Source organism: Myxocyprinus asiaticus, chromosome 31 (genome assembly GCF_019703515.2).
Source record: "Myxocyprinus asiaticus isolate MX2 ecotype Aquarium Trade chromosome 31, UBuf_Myxa_2, whole genome shotgun sequence".
Taxonomy (NCBI): domain Eukaryota; kingdom Metazoa; phylum Chordata; class Actinopteri; order Cypriniformes; family Catostomidae; genus Myxocyprinus; species Myxocyprinus asiaticus.
In genome coordinates, this window is record NC_059374.1 from 28,061,483 (window position 1) to 28,084,348 (window position 22,866).

Genomic DNA, 22,866 nt, shown 5'->3' on the forward strand with positions numbered 1-22,866 from the left:
CTAATAGAATAAAAGAAAAATCTAGAAAATAAAGACATGTAGAACAAAAATGTAGAATATAGAATTTAATATTAAAAAAAATGTTGCATGTCCTTCAAATGGTGTAGTAGCTGTATTTATTTAAATTATATTCAGTATAATACATATGCATCTAAATATGAATATTTCTTATTTAATACATATTATTTATTTGTGGTACCTTATGCCCAGTTACCACAGCTTTATTGTAATAACAATAACTATAGTAACTGTTATTTTAGTGGACAGCTATGGTTACCATGGTGCATTTTTGTAAGGGATACAAGAGTGAGCCCATGATGAATTAAGTTTAGATGAATTAAATCTCTTTAAATAGACCATTTAATAAATGAGTATGCTTAGAGATCAGTAACTGTACTAGATAGGTAAAGTTTGTCAAGATGAACTTTGATGTTGGCTTGACAAAGCCTTGACTGAAAATAGATAGATAGATAGATACAGGAGTTTGTCAAGCCAACATATTGAAAATAAAACAGTAAAAATTAGAGCTGTCAAAATTAACACGTTAATGCATGCAATAAACTTAAAAGGTTTAATGCATGAATTTTTCTTAATCGTGATTAACTCATTTACCGTTAATAAAGCATAAACCAGTAAAAACACTGCTGGGACTAGGGCAGAACCTTTGCGATGTGTCCGCCCACAGTCATTACACTGACGCACACACAACAACAGCAATGGGAAAGGACCTCTTGACGCTATTTGTACTTGTGACAGAAAGCAAGTACTTTGTAGCCTCTGTAAGGTGCGATTTAATTACCACAGAAGCAGGTCAAGTTTTAACTATCACGAAAACGCAGAATGAGACGTTGTCTGCACCGTTTTTCATGTGGAGATCAAAGTGGTGCTCGACACTGTTATTGACACCCTGATACGAATCATGAACGCGGATTCACGATTGCTATAGCAAAGCGAATAGCCACAGTCTACCAGCTGGTTAATATTGTGTAGGTTGAGAATTTATGAGATTTAATGCCCATTGCAATGAATATGCAACCTATATGGGGACTAGTTCTTTCAATTAGTTAAACTCCCAATGTTTAATGTTACTTGAATTAATGCAATTTTAGTACATTTCTATCTTTATACTGTGGAAGACTTTGTTTGGGAAATGTTAATAAAGCATTATATTGTTACATATTTTGTTTTATTTTCTTAAAAAGGAAATTAATGCATTTTGACCAGGATAGAGGTATATACTATACAGAGTCAAATTTCAGCACTTTCAAAATCTGCAATTAATCGTGATTAACTATGAAAAATTATGCGATTAGTCACGATTTAAAATTGTTATCAACTGACAGCACAAGTAAAAAATATACACTACTTCTGTGGAGACTGTGTCTTTTGTCAGCACTAGCACCTTTTTATGTTTGGCTAAAAGTACCAATATCTTTTGATTCACATCAACCATTCACACACATGCTCCCTCATACAGCACCCTGATCTGTGTACATCTCACAGCTTTACTGACTCTTAATCTTTGAGCTTGATTAACCCGTCGGCTCTGCCTTGATGCTCTGCCTACAGGCGCAGTAGGGCTCAGACTGATTTAAACCATAAATGGCACTCTGCCCAGTTTCAGCTTTAGAGAGACCACTGGCTTCAGTCTGTTCTACAGCTGAGAGCTTGCTTAAACCCACACAACATATATAAATGGGGTGGCACGGTCCATGTTTCAGACCATGTGCTCTACAGGAAGAATGAGTCATACCCTGTTCAGACTACATCCCCCAACTTTTCAAAATTTTACAAATGTTTACTTGCCCTGATGGTACTTGATGGTTGAGAGATGAGGGCACACTTGGTCCCTACCCATGAGACGCAAACGGAACACGAACATGGCAGAATACTCAAAGAAAACTTCCTTTATGTTCTCCCACTGGGCTGGTCACCCCTTGTTCCTCTAATGCACCAGACACTAGTTGATATTTTTGGGAGGGTGATTCTTCTCTGCTGGGCTGTTGGATATTTTGCACATTCTAGATTTATGCAGTGCTCAGTGTTTCCTGCCCTCACCTCAGCCACACTCCTCCTCTTCCTGCTGCGTGTAGCTGCATTTCAAACAGGCTGGAGGTATTTAGATATTTATATCCTAGAGCTGGGGCCCCTCTTTACAACTTCTGCTAGAGGACAGCTGTGACTCCTCAGTGGTCAGTGGAAATGGAAATCGAGTGCCAGTTCTTATTCATAACCTTTTCAAATTTTTCTAATAAAGGAATAGTCACCCAAAAATGACAATTCTGTTATAATATACTCACCCTCATGTAATTCCAAGCTCATATTTCTTTCTTATGAGAAACAGAAAATACATTTTAATGAATATCCCAACCTGGTCTCATAGAATCACATTACTATACCTACATGTAAAAAAAAAAATCAAGAGTAAAATGATCAGGTGCATATTATATTATCAGATAATAAACACTTACTTTTCACCTAGTACCTCTCATGATGCAAAGTAATGATATTTTTTTATTTTTTTTATCCCATTTTCTCCCAATTTGGAATGCCCAATTCCCACTTCTTAGTAGGTCCTCATGGTGGCGCGGTTACTCACCTCACTCCGGGTGGCGGAGGACAAGTCTCAGTTGCCTCCGCTTCTGAGTCCGTCAATCCGTGCATCTTATCACGTGGCTCGTCGTGCATGACACCGTGGAGACTCCGCATTTGGAGGCTCATGCTACTCTCTGCGATCCACACACAACTTACCACGCACCCCATTGAGAGTGAGAACCACTTATCGTGACCACGAGGAGGTTACCCCATGTGACTCTACCCTCCCTACCAACCAGGCCAATTTGGTTACTTAGGAGACCTGGCTGGAGTCACTCAGCACGCCCTGGATTCCATCTCGCGACTCCAGGGGTGGTAGTCAGCGTCAATACTCACTGAGCTACCTAGGTCCCCAATGTAACGATATCTTAACACTTTTACTTTAGTTCAAGTCTTGTCAGGGAATACATTTTAATGTTTGCATTACATAACCATCTACATTTATAAGCTTATTCGAGTGTGATCAAATTGTACGGTAGCTCAACTGATAGAGCGCTTCACTTGCGATGCAAAGGACCTTGGTACAAGTCTTGAAGACATGCAAGTCTGCGCATGTCATGGAAGCACCACAAATAATGTGTTTGCTTCAACTATTGCTTTTTTCATCGCACATTTGCTTTTTATACCACTATCGGTTAGTTTAAGGTTTAGGGTAGTGAGGTTGATTTTGTTGATTTAAAACTCGATAGAATGTCACCTTAAAATGCATCTGTTTAAGAGAAAATTTTGCTTGCTTTTAGCACCACACAGTGGACATTTCACATCGGAACTACCACAATACGTGTTAAGAATCACGTAATATCATTTTGCAAAATGTCACCACAGTCACACAATTTTATTAGATCAGGCTGGAATATCCCAGTGCGTCTTTTTAAAACACAAAAGTAGTCCATGTCACATTCCAAGACTTCTGAAGGCATACAATAGGTTTGGTGAAAATAAACGAAATGTAAATAATTTTTCAGTGAAAGTCTTCACGTTCCTTGTGAGTTCATGAGTGCATGATTAGTTGTTTGTTTTTATTTGTCTACTGGAAATTTGCGGAAAGACATTCTTTTGTGTTTTGTCAGCTGAATGATCAACACCATGGTAAGCAAAATTGTGGTATGTTTTACGAACTATTTCGATCCATCACAGCCTCATTTTTGTTCGTGTCAAATTAAATATGGTTAAGGTTAACCTGACTAAGGTGTTCTCTGCAGCTCCACAGTGTGGCCTGCGCAGTATTGCTTGTACTCTAACACATGCAAGTGGCCGTGGGATAGTGCGTGTGGGATAGCCACTGACTGACAGTTTCTTGTGAACATCAGTTCTAGCCCTGTGAGGAGCAGTACCTTAGCTGAGAGAGCAGTTCATCTGAAGGTCATGACGGCCTTATTTTCTTTTAATTGAGTTAAGATGGGCAAATAAAGGGTCTGCAGGCTAGCACAATCATTACTCTCACTCACAGTCTACACACACACGCACACTCACATACCACTTACTACCTTTCACTGTTCTGACAAGTAGAACAAGCAACAGTTGAACACACGTGTTTCTCTTGTGTTTTAAACACCTACTTATTGCCTCCCTCTTTTTTTTTTCTCCTGGCATGCTTTTCTTTGATGTTCTGTGAATCTTCATGGCAGTTTACATCACATTTTTGCAAGCTTTTTACTGGTGTTAAAGAGATAGTTTACCCAAAAATGAAATGCTGTTATCGTTTACTCACCCTCATGTTGGTCCTAACCCGTATCACTTTCTTGCGTGGTACACAAAAGGCAGAATCAGAAAGCCTCAGTTAGTATTCACTTTCATTGCATCTTTTTTTGTATACAATGAAAGGCCAACATTCTTCTGCCTAACATTTTCCTTTGTGTTCCACAGAAGATAGAAAGTCATACTGGTTTGGAACACATGAGGGTGAGTAAATGATGACAGAAAAAAGAAAGTATGATTGTAATAAGCTAATAGCACAGCCTCTTGACAGGTCCATGAGAGTTCATAAATTAAACGGCTAAACGTTGCCTTTTTCTTTTTTTCAAACCAGTGTGCGTTTCTTTCTCCCACACCACATAGACTCACTCAGGAATAATGGAATAACTTGCACGCTTGAAAAAGTGGCCACCCGACATTAAACACACACCTGTTTTTTCTTTCCTTTCTTCCTTTGTGTTTTTGTTTCTCTGCAGGTATATCCTAAAGGACTCTCCTTTGCCGTTTATCATTTCCGTCTTTTTATTATTGATATTATTATTTTTGCCCTCTTTTTAAGCATGCACATCCACTCCATCACTCCTCCCCTTTCATCCTCCTTTCCTCCCTTCATTTCCTTTATTGATTTACCATCAATGTGTGTGAGAGTAAAGAAGAAAGGAGAGGAGTGGAGTGGCGAGGACGGGATAGAGGAGGGCCCAGCGCAACACTTCCTGCCAACGGTGCTGCGTAGTGACACTAGTGCAAAAGGTGTATCAAAGAGCAACTAATGGTCGCAGTGTAACACAAACACTCACCTTGAGCGCTGGGTGGATAGTTTTTGTTTTCCTCCTATTGACCTTTCAGACTGAAGGACATTTTTAGAATGGCTTCGGAAAGAGGAGTCTTGCACATTACCGAATTCAGGGCTTTGGCACTAAGTTTAGAAGACCACATGCCCTGATTTTACTGTGTTCAAAACATAGCCTGAACAAAGCAGGATCACTCTGCAAAAACAGACCTGGGTTCATTGGTAAATGGCTTGATCTGATACAAGAAAATGCACAAGAGGGACAGGCCTGAAGCTATCCTTAAAGACCTCTTCATTTGCTCCCATAATCTGGTAACATGTATCACCTGTAGTGGGTGCCATGCACCAGACAAGGCTTTGTAATTTATATTAATATTATTTAAGAATTTTATTTGGACACAATTTCAGGCTATTTTTAATTAGTTTCCTTTTTGGAGCGGTTTGATATACTGTAGGTATTTTCCTATTTCTGCAGCTTTCACCTAGCACAGGTTTTCTCACTCTAACCCACATACCAAAAAGGCAAGCTCTCCCACTGGTTATCACTTAAAGGGATAGTTCACCCAAAAAGGAAAATTCTGTCATCCTTTACTCACCCTCATGTTGTTCCAAACCTGTATGGCTTTAATTCTATTGGAGAACACAAAAGGAGATGTTAGGCAGACTGCCAGCCTCAGTCACCATTCACCCTTCTTTTTTATTTTCCATATAATGAAAGTGAATGGTGACTGAGGCCAACATTCTGCCTACCATCTCCTGTGTTCCATAGAAAAAAAGAAAGTCATGCGAGTTTGGAACAACATGGGTAAGTAAGTAAACAACAGAATTTTAATTTTGGGGCAAAATATCCCTCTAAGCTTTTGATGATGTACATGATCAATTTGCTGTTCGAAACATAAAATCCCAGTATTGCTGCTTAGTGTGTTGTAAAAATACCTGTCTAAGATCTGTAAAAATAAACCCCTGGCACTGTTTCTTTTGTGCTGTGATGTAGCTAGTAATGCCAGGTGTACGACTGGAGTTGTGTGTATATTCAGCATCAGAGTCTAGAAAAGACAAATAAAAGATTTAAATATTTATGCCCAAAAATGTTTGTTGTTTCTGCTTTTATGCCCCAGCTATCCATGTATCTCGGCTTGTTTGGAGTGTGCACGTAGTTTTGTAAATACAAGCTTGTTGGAGCAATGCCCTGCAACCTTGGAATAAGTTGTGGACATAACCTGTGTCTAACAGACCCCACTGGCTTCATGTGTGCACCCGTGTGTAAGATTTGCACAACAATAGGACTGAAAAGTAGGGTGTGTGTGTGCCTGCGTTTGAATCTCTACTGCAATTTTAATGAAGAGAGACTTGCAATGTTTGAATTTTATAATCATCTGTTGGCTGGCGGTTGTAACTCTGTGCTGTACCTAAATTGCCAAATTGTTCATGTCTTTCAGGTTCCCTTGTTATCACTGGAGTTCTTATGTGAAGTTAGAGAAAGAACAAATTTGACAGATTTGCTATTAGACATCCAACGCAATTTAGCATCACACATAATCCCAACAATTTCCAATTGAAACTTCGATTCGAAGCTTCGCCATTTACATGTATGAATAGAGCTTTATTATACACCTAAAGTACAGTGTGACAGTCTACAGCCCTACAAAGGCAAAACACTGTAACTATGACAACACTGAAATGGAGAAAAAGTGACTTCAGAGTTTTTTGATTGCCCAGCCAAATATGGATTATAAATTAGTTTTAGTCTGTTTTCTCTGAATCTGAGCATAGTTGGGTGATTCTCATGGGACCTGACAATAAAAATAAAAAAATGAAATTATTTTTCAAATAAAAAAAATGAAGCCTACATTTACAGGTAGGACCATTTAGAATTAAAAAAAAAAAAAAAATGTAATTTTTTTTTTTTTTTTACTGTATTATAGTATAATGATTGTACAATTATTTTGTAAATTAAAGTCATTGTCAAATTAAAGGCAGTACCAAAGTGATACTCTTAGGATTTGTAAATACTTTACAGTTTAAATATTATATAATTTTTTGACAGTGTGGTAATGAGAGCATTAAAATTACCATATTTTTCTGCATTGCGGTAATTGAGGGGGTAAAATGTGTGTAACTGTAATGGAAATAATGCCACAATCTTAATGGACTTTCTTTTTTCTATATGCAAAATATAACTTCTGGAGTAAAGTAGGACCAGGACACATCATTGACATGTTTTCGTGAGAATCACCCAGTTGAGTAAAACCTGTCTGGAACAGGGCAGATCATAGTCTAAGAGACCGGATTTTGTTCGGTCACAACTCATTTTTGGCTAAATGCATATTTACTGCGTTTCACCTTTGCAGAATTTGTTATTTTTTTGGTTCACTTCGACTGAAGGGCACAGACTCAAGCCCTGAGCACCACTGGCTGAGTAAACAACCGTGAGTGTGAACTTTGTTCTCAGAATTGGACATGAACTGCAAAAGCCGAAATGGGCAGCATGGTGATTGTCAATTGATCCGAGGATGGAGCTCCTCCAATTTTCAGAGTCCAACAGTACCTCTGGTCAGCCCTCCTCCTGCTACCCCATGCCCCAGCCAGCACCACAGCTCCGCAGTTCAGAAGCTGACATTTGTTTAGATAAGTCTTTGATATTGAATTTTATTCTTCTTGGCTTCACATGATGGTAAAATCCAATTTTTAACTCTTTCACGCTGCACCACTGCGCTTTGTAATCAGCTGCGACGATTATACGATCAAGAATATGCACTGATTGCTCCCCGTGTTTATTTTGGACCGAGACTCGTGGCCAAAAACAATACCAGTCAAAACAAAGCAGGGGTTATGTGGACTCGCAGTAATTTGCGCTGTCTGTGAAGAGGTTTTTGCCTTCCTTTGAAGTGTCCAGTGCCCAAATTACAGTGCTGCCATAATGAAGTATTACCATGCAATTACCCAGCGGTGCACTACACACAGCAGCTGAGCAGAGAAAGTGCTGAGAATAGTGTGTGTGTGTGTGTGTGTGTGTGCGCATGCATACATGCATGTGTGTTTGCACGCTCTGGGGCCCTGCCACGCTGTGAACAGGACTGCTTGGCTCTGCACTGGGCAGCCCTCACCTGAGTTGTCTGGGCCTGATGAATTATGAAGTGCCAGCAGCTTCATCAATACTGCAACAACAGCACAAATATGCAGTCTGTTGGCACCAGCCGATGCGTTAACGGCCAATGTATTTTTAATTAACACTGAGCTACCCTGCTTCATCTGAAAGCAGCCATAAACACGACAGAGCTTGGTGACAGTTATTTCTGGTGTGCAGGTATCACAAGGGCTTTAAAATTTTCACCAACTGAGACACTTGTCACGCCTTTTGACTTGTCTTTGCGCTTAGCCCCTTAGGCTGCTACCTCCTCATCTCCGGTAGCAAAAAAAGAAAGGGAATAAAAAAGACGATATAACCAGGTCAACACAAAAGCATAAAGGAAAACACTAAGGATGTGCCAGCCATTCAGAGATGGCTTTTAATTTGTTGCCACTTGCTGTAAGTTTTGGGAGTAGTATTATTCAGGGTTGCATAGAAACCGAAGTTACACATCATTGGTAGTTGACTCAGTGAAGAAAGAGGAGGTCGACTGCTCCCTGTTGCAGAGGCCTTGATTAAAACCAAAGCGCAAGAGAGAAAGGGAGAGTGATGAGACAAACCACATGTTTAGTGACTCATACACACCAGACCTGCAGCAGATGCACTGGCTACCACTCCAAGACCTCTAATCAAATCTCCTTGTAGTTGTGGAGTATGCTGTAGAAGCGTTGAAGGCAGAAATTATCTCTTTAAAGGAGTAGTTCACCCAAAAATGAAATCTCTTTTATTATTTACTCACTCTAATGTCACTCCTAACCTGTATGACTTACTTTCTTCTGTGGAAGTTTTAATAATCTTCACATGGTTTTTTGTCATATAATGAAAGTGAGTTATGTCTCCAAGGTGTCAGACTCCAAAAAGGACACAAAAAATTATATGAAAACACAGTAAAAGTCTATATTCCAAGTTTTCTTAATGTCAAATTTTGTGTTCCACGGAAGAAAGAAAGTCATACGTGTGAATAATAACAGAATTTTCAAGTTAATAAGGATTGTATTCATGGTTGTTTAGGAAAACCAAAAGGTGTGGATTCAATTGCATTCAACCAAAAAATATGGAGCTGGAATCTCCTCTCTCACACTTACCTCAGCGTTAAAAACCAGTCACAGGCTCGTAGTCTCGGACACTCGGGGTCAGTCTCGGCTGAAATGAGAACCATGCCCCTTCACAGGGACAGGCGTGGGGTCAGCAGCTGGTGGAGGATGTGGCAATCATTTATAAAAATATGCTTTCTCAAGCCCACAAAAACAAAAGCCCCAAACTCAACAGCTGGGAAGGGTTGGGAGTAGCCCCAAGGCTGGCAAGTTCCCTTCCAGATGGAGAGGTTAGGCCGAGGCTAGCCAGGCAGCTTCACTTAAACTTCCGATTCCCATTAGGCACAGAGAAGATTGCAGGGGAAGGGAAAGAGGAAGAAAAGCAATGAGCATGACTGCTCTGTTTTTTCGCCCCGCTTAATCAAATAAAGCAGGAAGCTTCCGAGACGGAAGAATTGTGTTTATTGATACTTATGCATACTCTGCGTTGTTTGTTTTCAGAATCCTCTCTCTTGCGCTGTATTATATTAGTATTTGTGGTTAGTTGTTTGTCTTTTATATTTTTTTTATTTCTGAACTATGCGCGCGCACACACACACACACACACACACACACACATATATATATATATATATATATATATATATATATATATATATAAAATAATATATTATTATTATTATTATTTGTATTTTTTTTCTTTCCTGGGACAGTTACGTTTAGCTTTGTTTTTATTAATGGTAGTATTAAAAAAAAATGAACCACTGGGAAATTTGGAAAAGCTGTTCCTCGGTTCCAAGTTTATGGCCAGCCCATGTCAATTTAAAGTAGTAATAGGTGCTGTTAGAAATAACGGAATGAAACAGGTCTTAAATAAGATTTGATGACCTTCTCTGGTCTTCTGTTGATCCAACACTCCATGCAGTACAGAAGTAGCGGGGTCCTAGTGTGGATATTGTGTTACCACTGCCTCAATTTTTAACTCTCTTGAAATGTGCAATTGCGTCTTCAAGGGGCTCCAGAACTTGACAAAGACGGCACTGGAGTTGCCCCATAATAAGTAATGTGCACTCCAAAGCCTTGGGAATAAATCTACGGCACAGTCCATAATGCGTATCTTGTGTGAGCCAGTGTCAAGAGCTAGTGGCTACAGAAAGACACAAGGGGAAGCTGACACGGGGTCTATACAACCTGGCAACCTTTTTAAAGAGTACATGTGATATTCATTGAGAGACTCGGAACGTTTACCACTAGCAGGCCAGGCTGCTGATGTATTAAGCTCTATGTATTCTGATGGGATTTAATCAATGGAACAGCAGTGGCCTGAACCACATTTATACCACTTTCAAGCCCCCCAGCAGATGTCATAATCACTTCTTTATAGAAATATGAAAAACTCCATTAAAACACTCGCTGAGAAATAATAGTGTGTTTTGTTTAGAAATGAAACAGCTTTTCTGGTCATTTTTTATAAACACACACTTGTATGAAGGCAGGGCCTTGGTTATTATTAGAAATGTGGATTTTATTTTAATACACATATGTAAAAGTAATTGAGATCAGTAGACTGAAGACATTACCATCACCTTACCTACATTACCAGTACCTTTACTTTAGTACTTTTATGAATATGATACTATGTACTGTATATTAATGATCTGAAACCTTTCAAATAAGCGATGACACTCCAGGTTGCCATTACACAATAAAGGAATAGTTTGCCCAAAAATGAACGTCCTGTCACAGAATGTTAGCCTCAGTCACCATTCACTTTCACTGTATAGAAAAAAAGATGCAATGAAAGTGAATGGCTGTCAAACATCATCCTTTGTGTTCCATGGAAGACAGAAAGTCGTACGGGTTTGGAACAACATGAAGGTTAGTAAATGATGACAGAATTTTCATTTTTGGGTGAATACTCTTAAGATGTTTAGCAATTTATTTAGTGCATTTGAATAGATCCACACACACATAATATATGTTTCTCCTGAGCCTGTCCAAGGTAACCCAGCACCCCCTTAAGCCAATGGCCATCGACCCACTTTGGGCTCTAAACACACCAGCAGAGCTGAGGGGTCATGACCTTAGGGCCTGGTGAGGTCAGGGTGGCGGACAGCAGGGGCAGCCATCACAGGCCCATTACTGCAGGAAATTGGAAACACTGACCCAGTTCAGACACGGGCTGCATGCGGTCTGACGCCATTTGTAGCGCCTAATTGTGCCATAATTAAGATTAACTGAAAGGGGGATGGGAGTGGTACTGGGGGGAGACAGGAAAGAGGAAAGCGATCATCACGTTTACTTGCACGCAATCAAACGCTCTTAGTGTTACCCTGGGTGGACTTGACTACTATAATGTGCTTAGTTTTTTTTTCTTTTCTTTTTTTTTTCATCATCTGATTTAAAGCTGTTATTTATTTTATTTTTTTGTTTTGTTATTTTTTTGATGATACAGTTATTTTGCATATCCCTGCTTAATATGCAAAGTCAACTACAAGTAAACTATTTGTAAGTTAATTTTACCTAAAAGTGTAACACTGTGGCTGTATCAAAACATTCCTCTCATTGTTTGAGCTGCCAGTCCAGCATGACACAGCGACACTGACTCGACCAATGGTGTAAGTTTGAGGTGGGACAATCTGTTTGTACAACCAGTGGAACCAGTGGTCTATTCTGTGTATATTAGTCTGAAGGTCACACATTTATATTCATAATGCAGAATTGAAGAAAATATAATATGGCATTTTAAAAATATATATTAGTTTAAAGGACAATTTTAAACGTATCACATGAAAGATGGGAAAAAAGTCACTGAGTTTAGCTGTGCGGTTTGCAATTTTGCCATCAACTTCTATTACATAAAACAGGCCTGTGACCACAGTATAGCAGTCCTGTGTAACACAAGATCGCGAGTTCTGGGGCCACCGATCTTTCCCGATTTGCTTGTTTGAAACGACAGGGCCTCACCTTTTAATGAAAGAAAGCAGTTCCCCTACATGTTCATTTCAGCCATGTTGAATTAGGATAAAGAGATCTGCGCTTTCTCAGTCGACCTCTCATTCTCAAACATCTCACCACTTAAAACCACTTGCTCTCATGCATAGTTATAACTAAATCTCTAATCATAAACAGATTAAATCAGATGTAAATGGCACTATTTATTGCCATTTATTGAAAACTGGTATCAAAGGCAAAAGGCTGGCATTAAGACTGTTCAGATATCCCTGCTGGTCACCAGTATTTGTGATTTGGACTTTGCATGTCACCACCAAGCTTCTTAATTAGCTTAAGGCATGTTCACCCAAAAATGAAAATTCTGTCATCATTTACTCATGTTGTTCCAAACCCATATGACTTTCTCCTGTCAAACACAAAAGTAAACATAAGGTACAATGACAACTTGGAAAACCAACCTGTTTTTTTCTGCAGGGATGCTATGTATTGTTTATGTGTGTTTGTGTGTCAGAGAGAAACAGTGTGCGAGAGCAACTATAAGTCTCCGCAGACTTGGGCTGCCCTGTAAACAGACACCTACCAGCAGCTGGGCACTTGGCAACAGAACAGGCCTGTGTGTAGAGAAGGACACTGACCCCAACATCTCACTCTCTCCACCCACTCACAAACACACACACACATTTAGAGAGGTCTGCGTTACCCCTTCCTGTGGCTTGGCCGTGACTCGTCCTTACTCCCACCGTGACAGACAGCGGTGTGTTTACTGGCTTTTCGGAAATCTCCACAGGAAGAGCGTATCTCTTCACTTCCAAATTTTTATTTTTAAATCAACACTTTATACAGTGTATTTGTACCCAACAACAAGCCAGCATGATTTATTTGGCCTTAATCTAAAGAGAGCGGCTCCATTTCCTAAAGTAAAGCATTCAAAATGCCTGGAAGAATGTAAACCGAATGCAACAGAAATTATACAAATAGAGATAGCAGCTAGCTCTTAGTCAAAATGTTTTCTCTTGAGGCTTGCCAGGAAAACACTCAAACTTATCTTTCTTCCTCTGAGCTCTTGTCCAAGACCTCCTCCTGGAGTGACGACTCAAGCACTCGTTTTAACAACTGAACATGCTTTTATCTTTTATCCTAAATGTTTTCTTTATAGCGACCATTTGGGCTGCACCATGACAAAAATTACTTTATGACATTATTGTCAATTAATTATCTTGTTATTGTAATTGTGATTAATCTAAGTTAGTAGAATCTACATTAAAATACATATTAAAAGGTATACATGTTTTTCACTTAAAAGATTTTTGCTCACCCTCATGTTTTTCCAAACCTGCATGACATTTTTTCTTCCTTGGAATACAGAAAGGAGCAGAATAACAGGCTCAGCCACCATTCATTTTCATAGTGAGGATGACAGATACAATATAATATAGTGTGTAAGCATTTTATTTTGTTTGTGGGTCTGTATGCACCCACATTTCCCCTGCGCACGAGGAAGTGCAGCAGCTGCGTGTTTGCGGGTATAAATCAGCATCGCCCTCTCTCTTCTCTCTCTAATTATTCATTGAGAGAACTGTTAATATCCTGCATGTGGTTTTCCCATCTCTGCTCTTGCTGTCTTACTCTCTGATCATCACTTTTAAACAAGCTTCTCTTTATCATCACTGCCAACACTTCTCTAATGAAGGCCTGTATGCAATCACCAAAACACACCAGAGGCTCACAAATTACAGCCCGTTTGTTCCCGCAGCCTAATGCCGGGCCACCCCCCCTTAGACTTTTCAATCCGGCTAAAATTAGGGCCCCCGGCCTACCAGCAGCCCATGATTACCATGTAGTTTCTCCATTTCCATGATGAATTTTGGTGTAGGTTTAGCATCAAAAATAAGACTTGGATCTTCAGTGAAACATCAGAATTTCGAGTGGCATTGAAGGAGGAGAGGGCAATTTATTAAAGGGAAACTGGTCCCAAAAATGACCCTCACCCTCGTGTATTTCTAAACCCGTAATACTTTCATTCTTCCATGGAACACAAAAGGAGATGTTAGACAGTATGTTGCAGTCATCAATCACTTTTGTTGCATATTGTTTTTTTTCATGAAAGTTAATGGTGACTAATACTGAACATTCTGCCTAACTTCTCCTTTTGTGTTACAGAAGAAAGTAACAGGTTTGAAATGACATGAGGATGATGAAATAATGACAGAATGTAATTTTTTGGGTGGACTATCCCTTTAAATCCACATGACCAACACAGCAGAGAAAAGGATAATCTTGATTCAATATAAGATTTTATAAAACATGCACATCAGTGATTTGTGCACATTAAAAGACCTTGAGGAAACTCTTTATTGTGGACAAATCACTGATGTGCATGTTTTATAAATCTTATATTGAATCAAGTTTATCCTTTTCTCTGCTGTGTTGGTTTCCTGCCTTACATGTTAAAGACAAGAACTCCCTTGAAAGGATTGTAAATCAGTGCAGTAAAATAACCGGGAACAAGCAGACAAGCCTGGCTTGAATGAATCGGTTCTGACATTCTTTTATCCCCTCAGCTGTAAAGTTTTTAAATTCAAATCAAATTCTGGGAGGTCCTTAAAAAATTTGGTACTTCATTTCTTAATTACATTTTTGTGTGTTTATGTATTAAGTTATTGTTATTTCTTTAAAATGCTGCAACCAAATTGTTTTCGGGAAATGAAAAAAAAAGAACTGAACTGAACTGACCAGATTTGCTGTCAAGGTTGTGTGCTTTTATACTGCAACCCCCTCTAATACCCTAACATCCACTTAACCTAAAACGCCATGCTGTCTACTCCAACTGTCCACCCTGTCTGACCAGAGAGAGACACATGTTTACTCCGGCTACTCGTGTTAAATGTCACGCACATTGAGGCGGTCCATGTCTGTCTCTCTCTCTCTCACACACAGGGCCTACTGAAGGCATAAATCTCTTATCACTAAATATGTGAAAAATGGGTAATGTGGGCAGAGCTGAATTTGATTTAAGTGAGGAAGTTTACAGAGGAGGTAAAGTTTGATGAGCAGGCCCGGTAAAGTGGGACAATTACTAAATTTGTTGTTTTGCTTAAGGCACGCAAGTGGGGAGTCACTTTTTGGCCTGAGCTGAAGGACTTCTAAAGCTAAACGAGTTTAGCGCATAACTAATAATTTCATCATAATAGCATGTGGTCTGAAAGTTCAGTTTCACTTGATTAGCTTAATTGTTGTTGCATAATGATATTTAAAGTTTTTTGATGAATACCATTATAAAAGCATGTAAGCAATGATGAAAAACTTGTCCAATAGAGCTTGAATGTCTATAATGAAAGTAAATGATCAAACACGGCTAATATGCTTAGGCAAACAGTCTGGGTCTGTATACTGAAGAACTGAAGTCTTTTCGAGAAATTATATCATCTTAATGTAACTTTGATCTTTTATCTGTAATTAAATAAAATGCATTATTGTACTGATGTAGATGAAGTAATTTAAATGTAATTACGTTTTGAATTGAATTTACAATAGTTTGTCAAACTTTTAGATAATTAGAGAACATCTGAATGAATGATTTAAGATAATTCACAAGATCATTATAACGTCATTAGAAAAGTTATCCTATTATAACATGTTTTTGTTTCATTTATGTTTTGTAATAGCAGTAGTAGTAATATCTTCTAGCAGGAGTTCATATACTCTCACTGAGCACTTTATTAGGAACACCTGTACAGCAAGCGATTATCTAATCAGCCAATTGTGTGATAGCAGTGCAATGAAATCAGGCCTATACTGGTCAGGAGCTTCAGTTAATGTTCACATCAACCGTCAGAATGGGGAAAAAATTTGATCTCAGTGATTTTGACTGTGGGATTTGATTGTTTTGATTGTTGGTGCCAGACGGGCTGGTTTGAGTATTTCTGTAACTGCTGATCTCCTGAGATTTTCATGCTCAACAATCTCTAGAGTTTACTCTACAGACGGAAACGCCTTCTTGATGAGAGAGGTCAACAAAAAATGCCCAGACTATTTCAAGCTGACAGAAAGGCTATGATAACTCAGATAACCCCTCTGTACAATTGTAGTGAGCAGAATAGCAGCTCAGAATGTATAACACGTCAAACTTTAAGGTGGATTTGCTACAACAGCAGAAGGACACATAGCACATAGGGCACTTACGTAGGACCAAAGTGTTCCTGATAGAGTGCTCAGCAAATGTATATTTTACATTCTTTGCAAATATCAAACCGGATTAATGCATATCACAAAAAGACCCATTTCTAAATTAAAAGTGTAAATTCTTTATTGATACAACACAAATTATTTCCAGTGATCATTTTGGTGGAATAACTTCATAAAAACAAAACACTTTATATAAACATGTCACCAAAACTACCAATTTATTTTCTTTTCCTCATTCCCATCATTCTCAGTGTACATTCTCTATGTCTATTATATATTATGAAACCCTAGTGCCCTGTAAAACGATATGTATAACTCTAACGGAGCTCTCAGACTAAGGCTCCTTCGAGTGTAAATATTTGGAGTGCTGTGAGTCAGCACAGTCACTTTTACAGTGAAAAGGCTCTTGAACTGTTTGGCTTTAATGCCTGGTGGGGAAAGGGATGTACCAATCCGTCTGCTGGTTCACTCCTTCGCTTTGTGTTCCGTCTTTGACCTCTGGAACCAGACTGTCGGGGATCTCACTCACTCCTCAGCCTGACGTATATGGCAGTGGAGCAACTGGAAGAAGTCAGTTTTGAATTGGAGAATGCTGGTGATTGTAATTGGGGGTAAAGGGATTGGATTGTTGTTGTGCTTCAGGGCTGTCCTGAACTTCCTGTGGAGGTGTAAAGGATAAAGAATCGGTGGGAATGGGCTAAGTGCAGGCGACGCACGGAGATGAGCGTCTGAGCCCAGCTTAACTGACATTTCATTGGCTACCGCCAAAGCCCTTCAAGCTATGGTTTTTAAAGATCTAAGTCACAACCCAAGATGCATCTCCTTTCAGCCAGGACATATTGTGCCTACTGTATACTTATAAAAGGACTTTGTTCCTCTTTCAAAAGTACATGCCATTTTCAAGCGGTTTATATATGCGTAAAGGCTTAAGGGGCATGCAACTGTGCTGGGAGGGAAAGGACGAACAGCATTCCCACTGTGCTATTGATTTGACCTGTACCTGACCCAGGCCTGGATCAGGCTAGTGGGCTGAGAGAGAGAGAGCGCCCAGCGTGGAGTCCATGTTGCTTTGCTCATACCCAGAAGTGCTCAAGCAGTCTTACCGTCCTCACCCTTCGCTAAAACTGTGGCGGCCCCAGTCTCTCTCTGTGAAACCCAACACCACTCAGTCATTATTTTAATAAAGTGCCATTACCACAATTATTGAGGCGATTAGCTTGTTAGAGGACCCTCTTCCACCATGCATCAGTCAATTTTCCGAGAACAACAAAAAACAAGTGAGGTCACGGTCAGCAGACATAAATGTCAGGTCACGGTGTGGGCAAAGGCGTTGTCTGAAAACACACAATCCAACATCTTACAAGGGAGGGTTGCCGCCTACTTCGAATTTCATTAAACCCTTTAAAGCTTTAATGAAAAGCCTTACACTTGTCTCCCATGTAAGGGCCAATGTGTTGTGTGTGTTGTAAAGTGTCTCTGTATGGGTTTATGCCTGTTTTCGGTCGCATGGTTTGCGAGTCTTCAGGGGCCAGCTTTGCGGGGGTGCGTTTAAGGGGCAGCCTTTGTGCAACATGACAAAAAGAAAACTCAGTGAACTGGGCCGGCTTTGTTCCTGTGCGGCATTGCAAAATATGATTTCAGACGAGGACCTCAGGCCTATCCTGTCAATGGGCAGTTTTAATTTTCTGCCAACATTCTAATCAGTGGCAGGCCCTTGAGTGAAGCATTAACATAAAGCCACACTGTTCGGCCAGAGTGGCTTCTGTCCTGTAGGAGCAAGGAAGGAATTTAGGGATCTGTCATCTGCCAGACATTAGACTCTCCACCCCACTCCCCACATCTCCCCAACCAGATTCTTCCTCTTTTTTTATTGATGTCTTTGTATTCATGACTTACCTTAATGGCATCTTGCTCATCCAGCTTTGCCAATCAAATTTATACACTGAATAGCCATCCCTCCACTAGCAGCGAATTGTAAGCAGTCCTTTTTTCCTGAAGTTTCTGTATCACATACATTGAAATCATAAGAAATTTATGACTCTGGAATTTAATGGCAGATTCGTATTTATCTTAATGATTCTGTATCTGTACAAATTCCACTGTTTATAATTATTAGTGCTGTAATTCGATATTTTTTTAAATAGCAATTAATCGCATAATTTTTCATAGTTAATCGCGATTAATCACAGATTTTGAAAGTGTTGAAATTTTACTCTATATAATTATTTTCTTGTCAAAATCCTTTTTTGGAAAGAAAGCAAAACAATATGTAACAATATAATGCTTAATTGACATTTTCCAAACAAAGCCTTCCACAATATAAAGATAGAAATGCACTAAAATAGCACCAATTCAAGTAACATTAAACATTTCCCAAAGTCTAAGTAGGAGGCTGACCAATTGAAATAACTTTGGTGGAATATTCATTGCAATGGGCATTAAATCTCTTAAACTCTCATACTCCACAATATAAATCTGCCATTAGACTGTGCCTGTCTGTTTTGCTACAGCAATCGTGAAGCTGCATTTATGATTCGTTTGAGCGTGTCATTGGCAGCGTCAACTGCAGCTTTGATCTCCAATTGAAAAGTGCTGCAGACAACGTCTCATTCTGCGTTTTCATGATAGTTAAGACTTGACCTGCTTCTGTGGTCTTACAGAGGCTGCAAAGTACTTGATTTCTGTCACAAGTCCAATCTGGGCTTGTTTTGTACATACAGATAGCTAAGAGGTCCTTTCCAATTGCTGTTGTGTGTGTTGTGTTGTGTCCGTCAGTGTAATGACTCCGACACATCGCAAAGGTTCCGCCCTTGTCCCAACAGTGTTTTTGCTGGTTTAAACTTTATTAACAGTAAATGCATAATCGCGATTAAGAAAAATTAACTTGTTAAATTTTTTAATTAATCGCATGCTTTAGTGCGTTAATTTTGACTGCTCTAATTATTATATATACTATACATTTTTTTGTACTTTTGATGAAGAAATATTTGGAAATAAGAAATGTCATTCTTAGCTCATTTGCTGTCCTCAGTGGTTTGTTGCCAAATGATGAGATACTATTCAGATTTCAACAGATATATAGAAGCACAAGAAAACATATAAACTTGTAAATGCACAAAACACATACGATTCTTGATTAATTTCCAGTTGGACATTAATTAAATGACTTGCGGTATGGTGAGTCAGATTAATTCAGTAACTGCTCTGACTGATTCATAAGTGTTTTTGATTTATTAAAAAGAAGCACATCATAAGAGTTATTCATTGGGGAATTGGATTTTAAATATGTAGATTCTTTAGCAGCTGCATTTCCGCAGAAACAATTTAGAGTTCTGGCGAACCCCTGTGGCAAACATGCCGCAAATTTGCCACTCATTATTATTTTTTTTACATGTAAATGAGCTTTGCGCCAAGCTCTTTGTTGCCACAGGTTTGCCATAGCAGTGTTTGCCAGTAGTGGCAAATTGTCCATTGTAAAAATAATTATATAAACACTGATTTTATAGTTTCAGAAGTTATATTTATTGATTTAAAAAAGCAACATTTCAACGATGGCCGTATGGTCGAAATGTTGCTTTTTTGAGTCAATAAAGTAATTTTTGGATCTATAAAATCAGTGTGCGGGCGCTTATAATTATTTTTTGCTTTTTTCATTGCATTGTGTCTTGCATCTGTGCCCAACTTGGGTTGGATGTGTATACCTGCATTTTTAAAATTGTCCATTGTTGCCAAGATTTGCCGCATGTTCACCACTACCGGTGAAGAGCTGCAAACTTATGGAAATATTTTTGCTGTTTTGTGTGTGAAAATGATGAGGGGCAGTTTTGCGACATTCTTTTCAGAACTCTAAATTTTTATATGGGTAGTATTTTGAAAACACTTTCAGAGTATTTAAGTACAGTGTTCCATACGTTTTGTATTCCATCTGTTCCGTCGGCAGAATAACACTTGTTCGAGAACCGTTAACATAACCAAAAGGCAGAAATATTCTGGAAACTTTAATAAAATGGAACAGGTTCTGCATTAAACCATACACAGCCATGTCAATAATATCCAGATTCCCATCTACAGTCAGCGAATACATGATGGTGATGATATTCATGGCTCTCAAATCTGTTAAAACACCTCCTTGTTACTTTAAGACTGTAGTACTCTCACAGGTAAAGGGGCTGACAGGGGGAAACTGTTTCTACTTCAAGACAACATAAACAAGAGCAATGTCCTTGTGTATCCTTATTTAACATGAAAACTTAATGGTGTGGGTAGAAGAGGCTGCTGATGAGTTTACCAGAGCCGCGTGCATGATGTACCGAGAAAGAGGAAGTCTCATCTCCTTTGCCAAAGATATGGAGATCGAACAGGACAAGTCATTAAGTTTTCACCAGTCTGATTTCCTTAGCATCACCTCGCTCAGGGCTCCCGAGCCTCTCTGTGCACTATGGTAAGAGAAGTGCTCAGGCAGGGCAGGAGAGATATCATGGCGGCAAAATTTCCATGAGCTGCAGAATAGAGAGCTTCAAGTACCCGGCTGTCTGGATATCTTTTAGTGCTTTTCTTTCTCACTTTTTCTTCCTCATGCCAAGACACACTCTCACCTACTGCGGTGTAAAGCCCAAAGCCTTTGGTGTCAGGAACAAAATAGAGTGAGAGCTTCTTTTCTGCTAAATGACAGGGTTTTGGAGCTCCATTTACCCAAGTATCCCTCTTTGGCAGTAATGAGAAGGAAGTGTTATGGTTCTGGCCTTGACCATGCCAACACTGCCACGCTGTTCTTTGGACCGAGCACTTTGTTTACTTTAGCGCAACATTAGCGTCAGTCTGTGTATTACAGATCTCACACGAGGAGTAGCATTTGTGGCTATAGTGGGAGATTTGTTCAAATTAGACCTCTAGAGATCATATAACCTAAGTGGAAACAAATGTTGCTACTTTTCCAAGTCATCATCCTCTGTAGCTGATGGGATAGGGGGCGGTATGAGAGCCAGAGCAGGGCTCTTTGGAGTGGGAGGCCGAGCTATGCCAGGACCCTGGCTTCATTCACGAGGCGCCACGTTTAAGATGGAAATGAATGGCCATCAATGAAACGGCTCCTGTGTAAGCTTGCCTTTCTCACGGCACCACAGCGGGCAAAAAGAGGCATCTTTTTGTCACGCCGGCACATGTGCTATCGGCTTTCTGCATCTGGTAAAATATGCCCCATTGTCCTGAATGTCAGCTCTGTAGATCTCCAGACCAGCAGCATTCTTCAAGACTTTGTGGGCTCACATTCTACTCGCCCCTCCTTCCTTGGATTAAAGGGATAGTTCAACAAACAAAAACATCAATCTATGTTATAATTTACTCACCGTTATGTTGTTCCAAACCCGTATGACTTTCTTCTGTGGAACACAAAATGAGATGTTAGGCAGAATTTTAGTCTGAGTCACCATTCACTTTCATTGTATGGAATAAAGATGTACTAAATGGCACCTGAGGCTAGCATTCTCCTTCTTAAAGTAAGAAAGTCATGCAGGTTTAGAACAAAATGAGGGCGAGTAAATGCTGGCAAAATGTTTTGTCCCATTCATGTTCTCCTTGGCTTATCTAGCCCTGCTTGTTTTTTCCCCCATTGAGGGTTTGTGTCATTGTGTTCTCTGTGTTTTCTGAAGCAGCGCTTCAAGCAGCTTGTGTGTGTCTGCTCAGAGTAGTGTGTTTTGTTTATCCCCTTAGCCCGCAGCTCAGTGTAACACACTTTGCAATGGAACACATTATAACCAGGAGTTGTGGGAGGTCCTGTAAGATGTGTTTTGTTGTGAAAATTGTGAAAAAGAGGGGAGAGGGTCTATATTAAAACCAAATGCCTTTTTTTTTTCTTTCCTTTTTCCTCGTTATTACTCATAGCGGTGCTAGCAACAGAATGTTTTTCATCATGGCTATTAACTTGAGTCTGGCCACTATGAAGGAGAGCAGGCCTGAGCTAGCAGTGAAAAGCATTTATTTATAGGTGTCTGAAAGCTGCGTTGCTCGCTGACTTCTCTGATGTGTGCTGTTCGAAAACCTCTACTTTAAGAACAGATATAGCTCTTTTTTTGCACTTAGGTTAGCTCCCAATTGAAAACCATAAAAGCATCGCCTTTTATTTGCAGTGCAAATCCTTGTTTTTACCAGACACGAAATGTGTTTGAAACTGAAATGAAAGGAACTCTTATAGTAGAGAGGGAGACAGGAAACGACAGGGGGGAACGGCTGTGTCTCCGAAAAATATACCATTTTTTAATTTAGCTTACATTCATTATTCTGTCTGTGGCCTATTGTGTGTGTGTGTGTGTGTGTATATATATATATATATATATATATATATATATATATATATATATATATATATATATTATTTCTAATTTATTTCTATTATTTGTGTCTCGTTTGTCATATTCCTTGTGTTTGTAAGTGTACTTGGCAATAAAGCTCATTCTTTTTAAAGGAATTTTTCGGGTCAACCAAGT

The 22,866-nt window shown here is 39.3% G+C and overlaps 1 protein-coding gene across 5 annotated transcripts in view; it reads left to right on the top strand.

Moving 5' to 3' along the window:
• Window positions 1-22,866, top strand: part of bcas3 (BCAS3 microtubule associated cell migration factor) — a 329,405-nt gene that overhangs the window by 197,834 nt on the left and 108,705 nt on the right. Inside the window, exon 24 of one of the 5 annotated variants that reach the window (XM_051666127.1) lies at window positions 4,767-6,158. The exons of the other annotated variants lie outside the window; for them this stretch is intronic. Coding sequence (XP_051522087.1) covers window positions 4,767-4,777 — 11 coding nt within the window. The 3' untranslated portion in view covers window positions 4,778-6,158. Of the gene's footprint in view, window positions 1-4,766; window positions 6,159-22,866 lie in introns of those variants that run through there. 5 annotated transcript variants of the gene reach the window in all.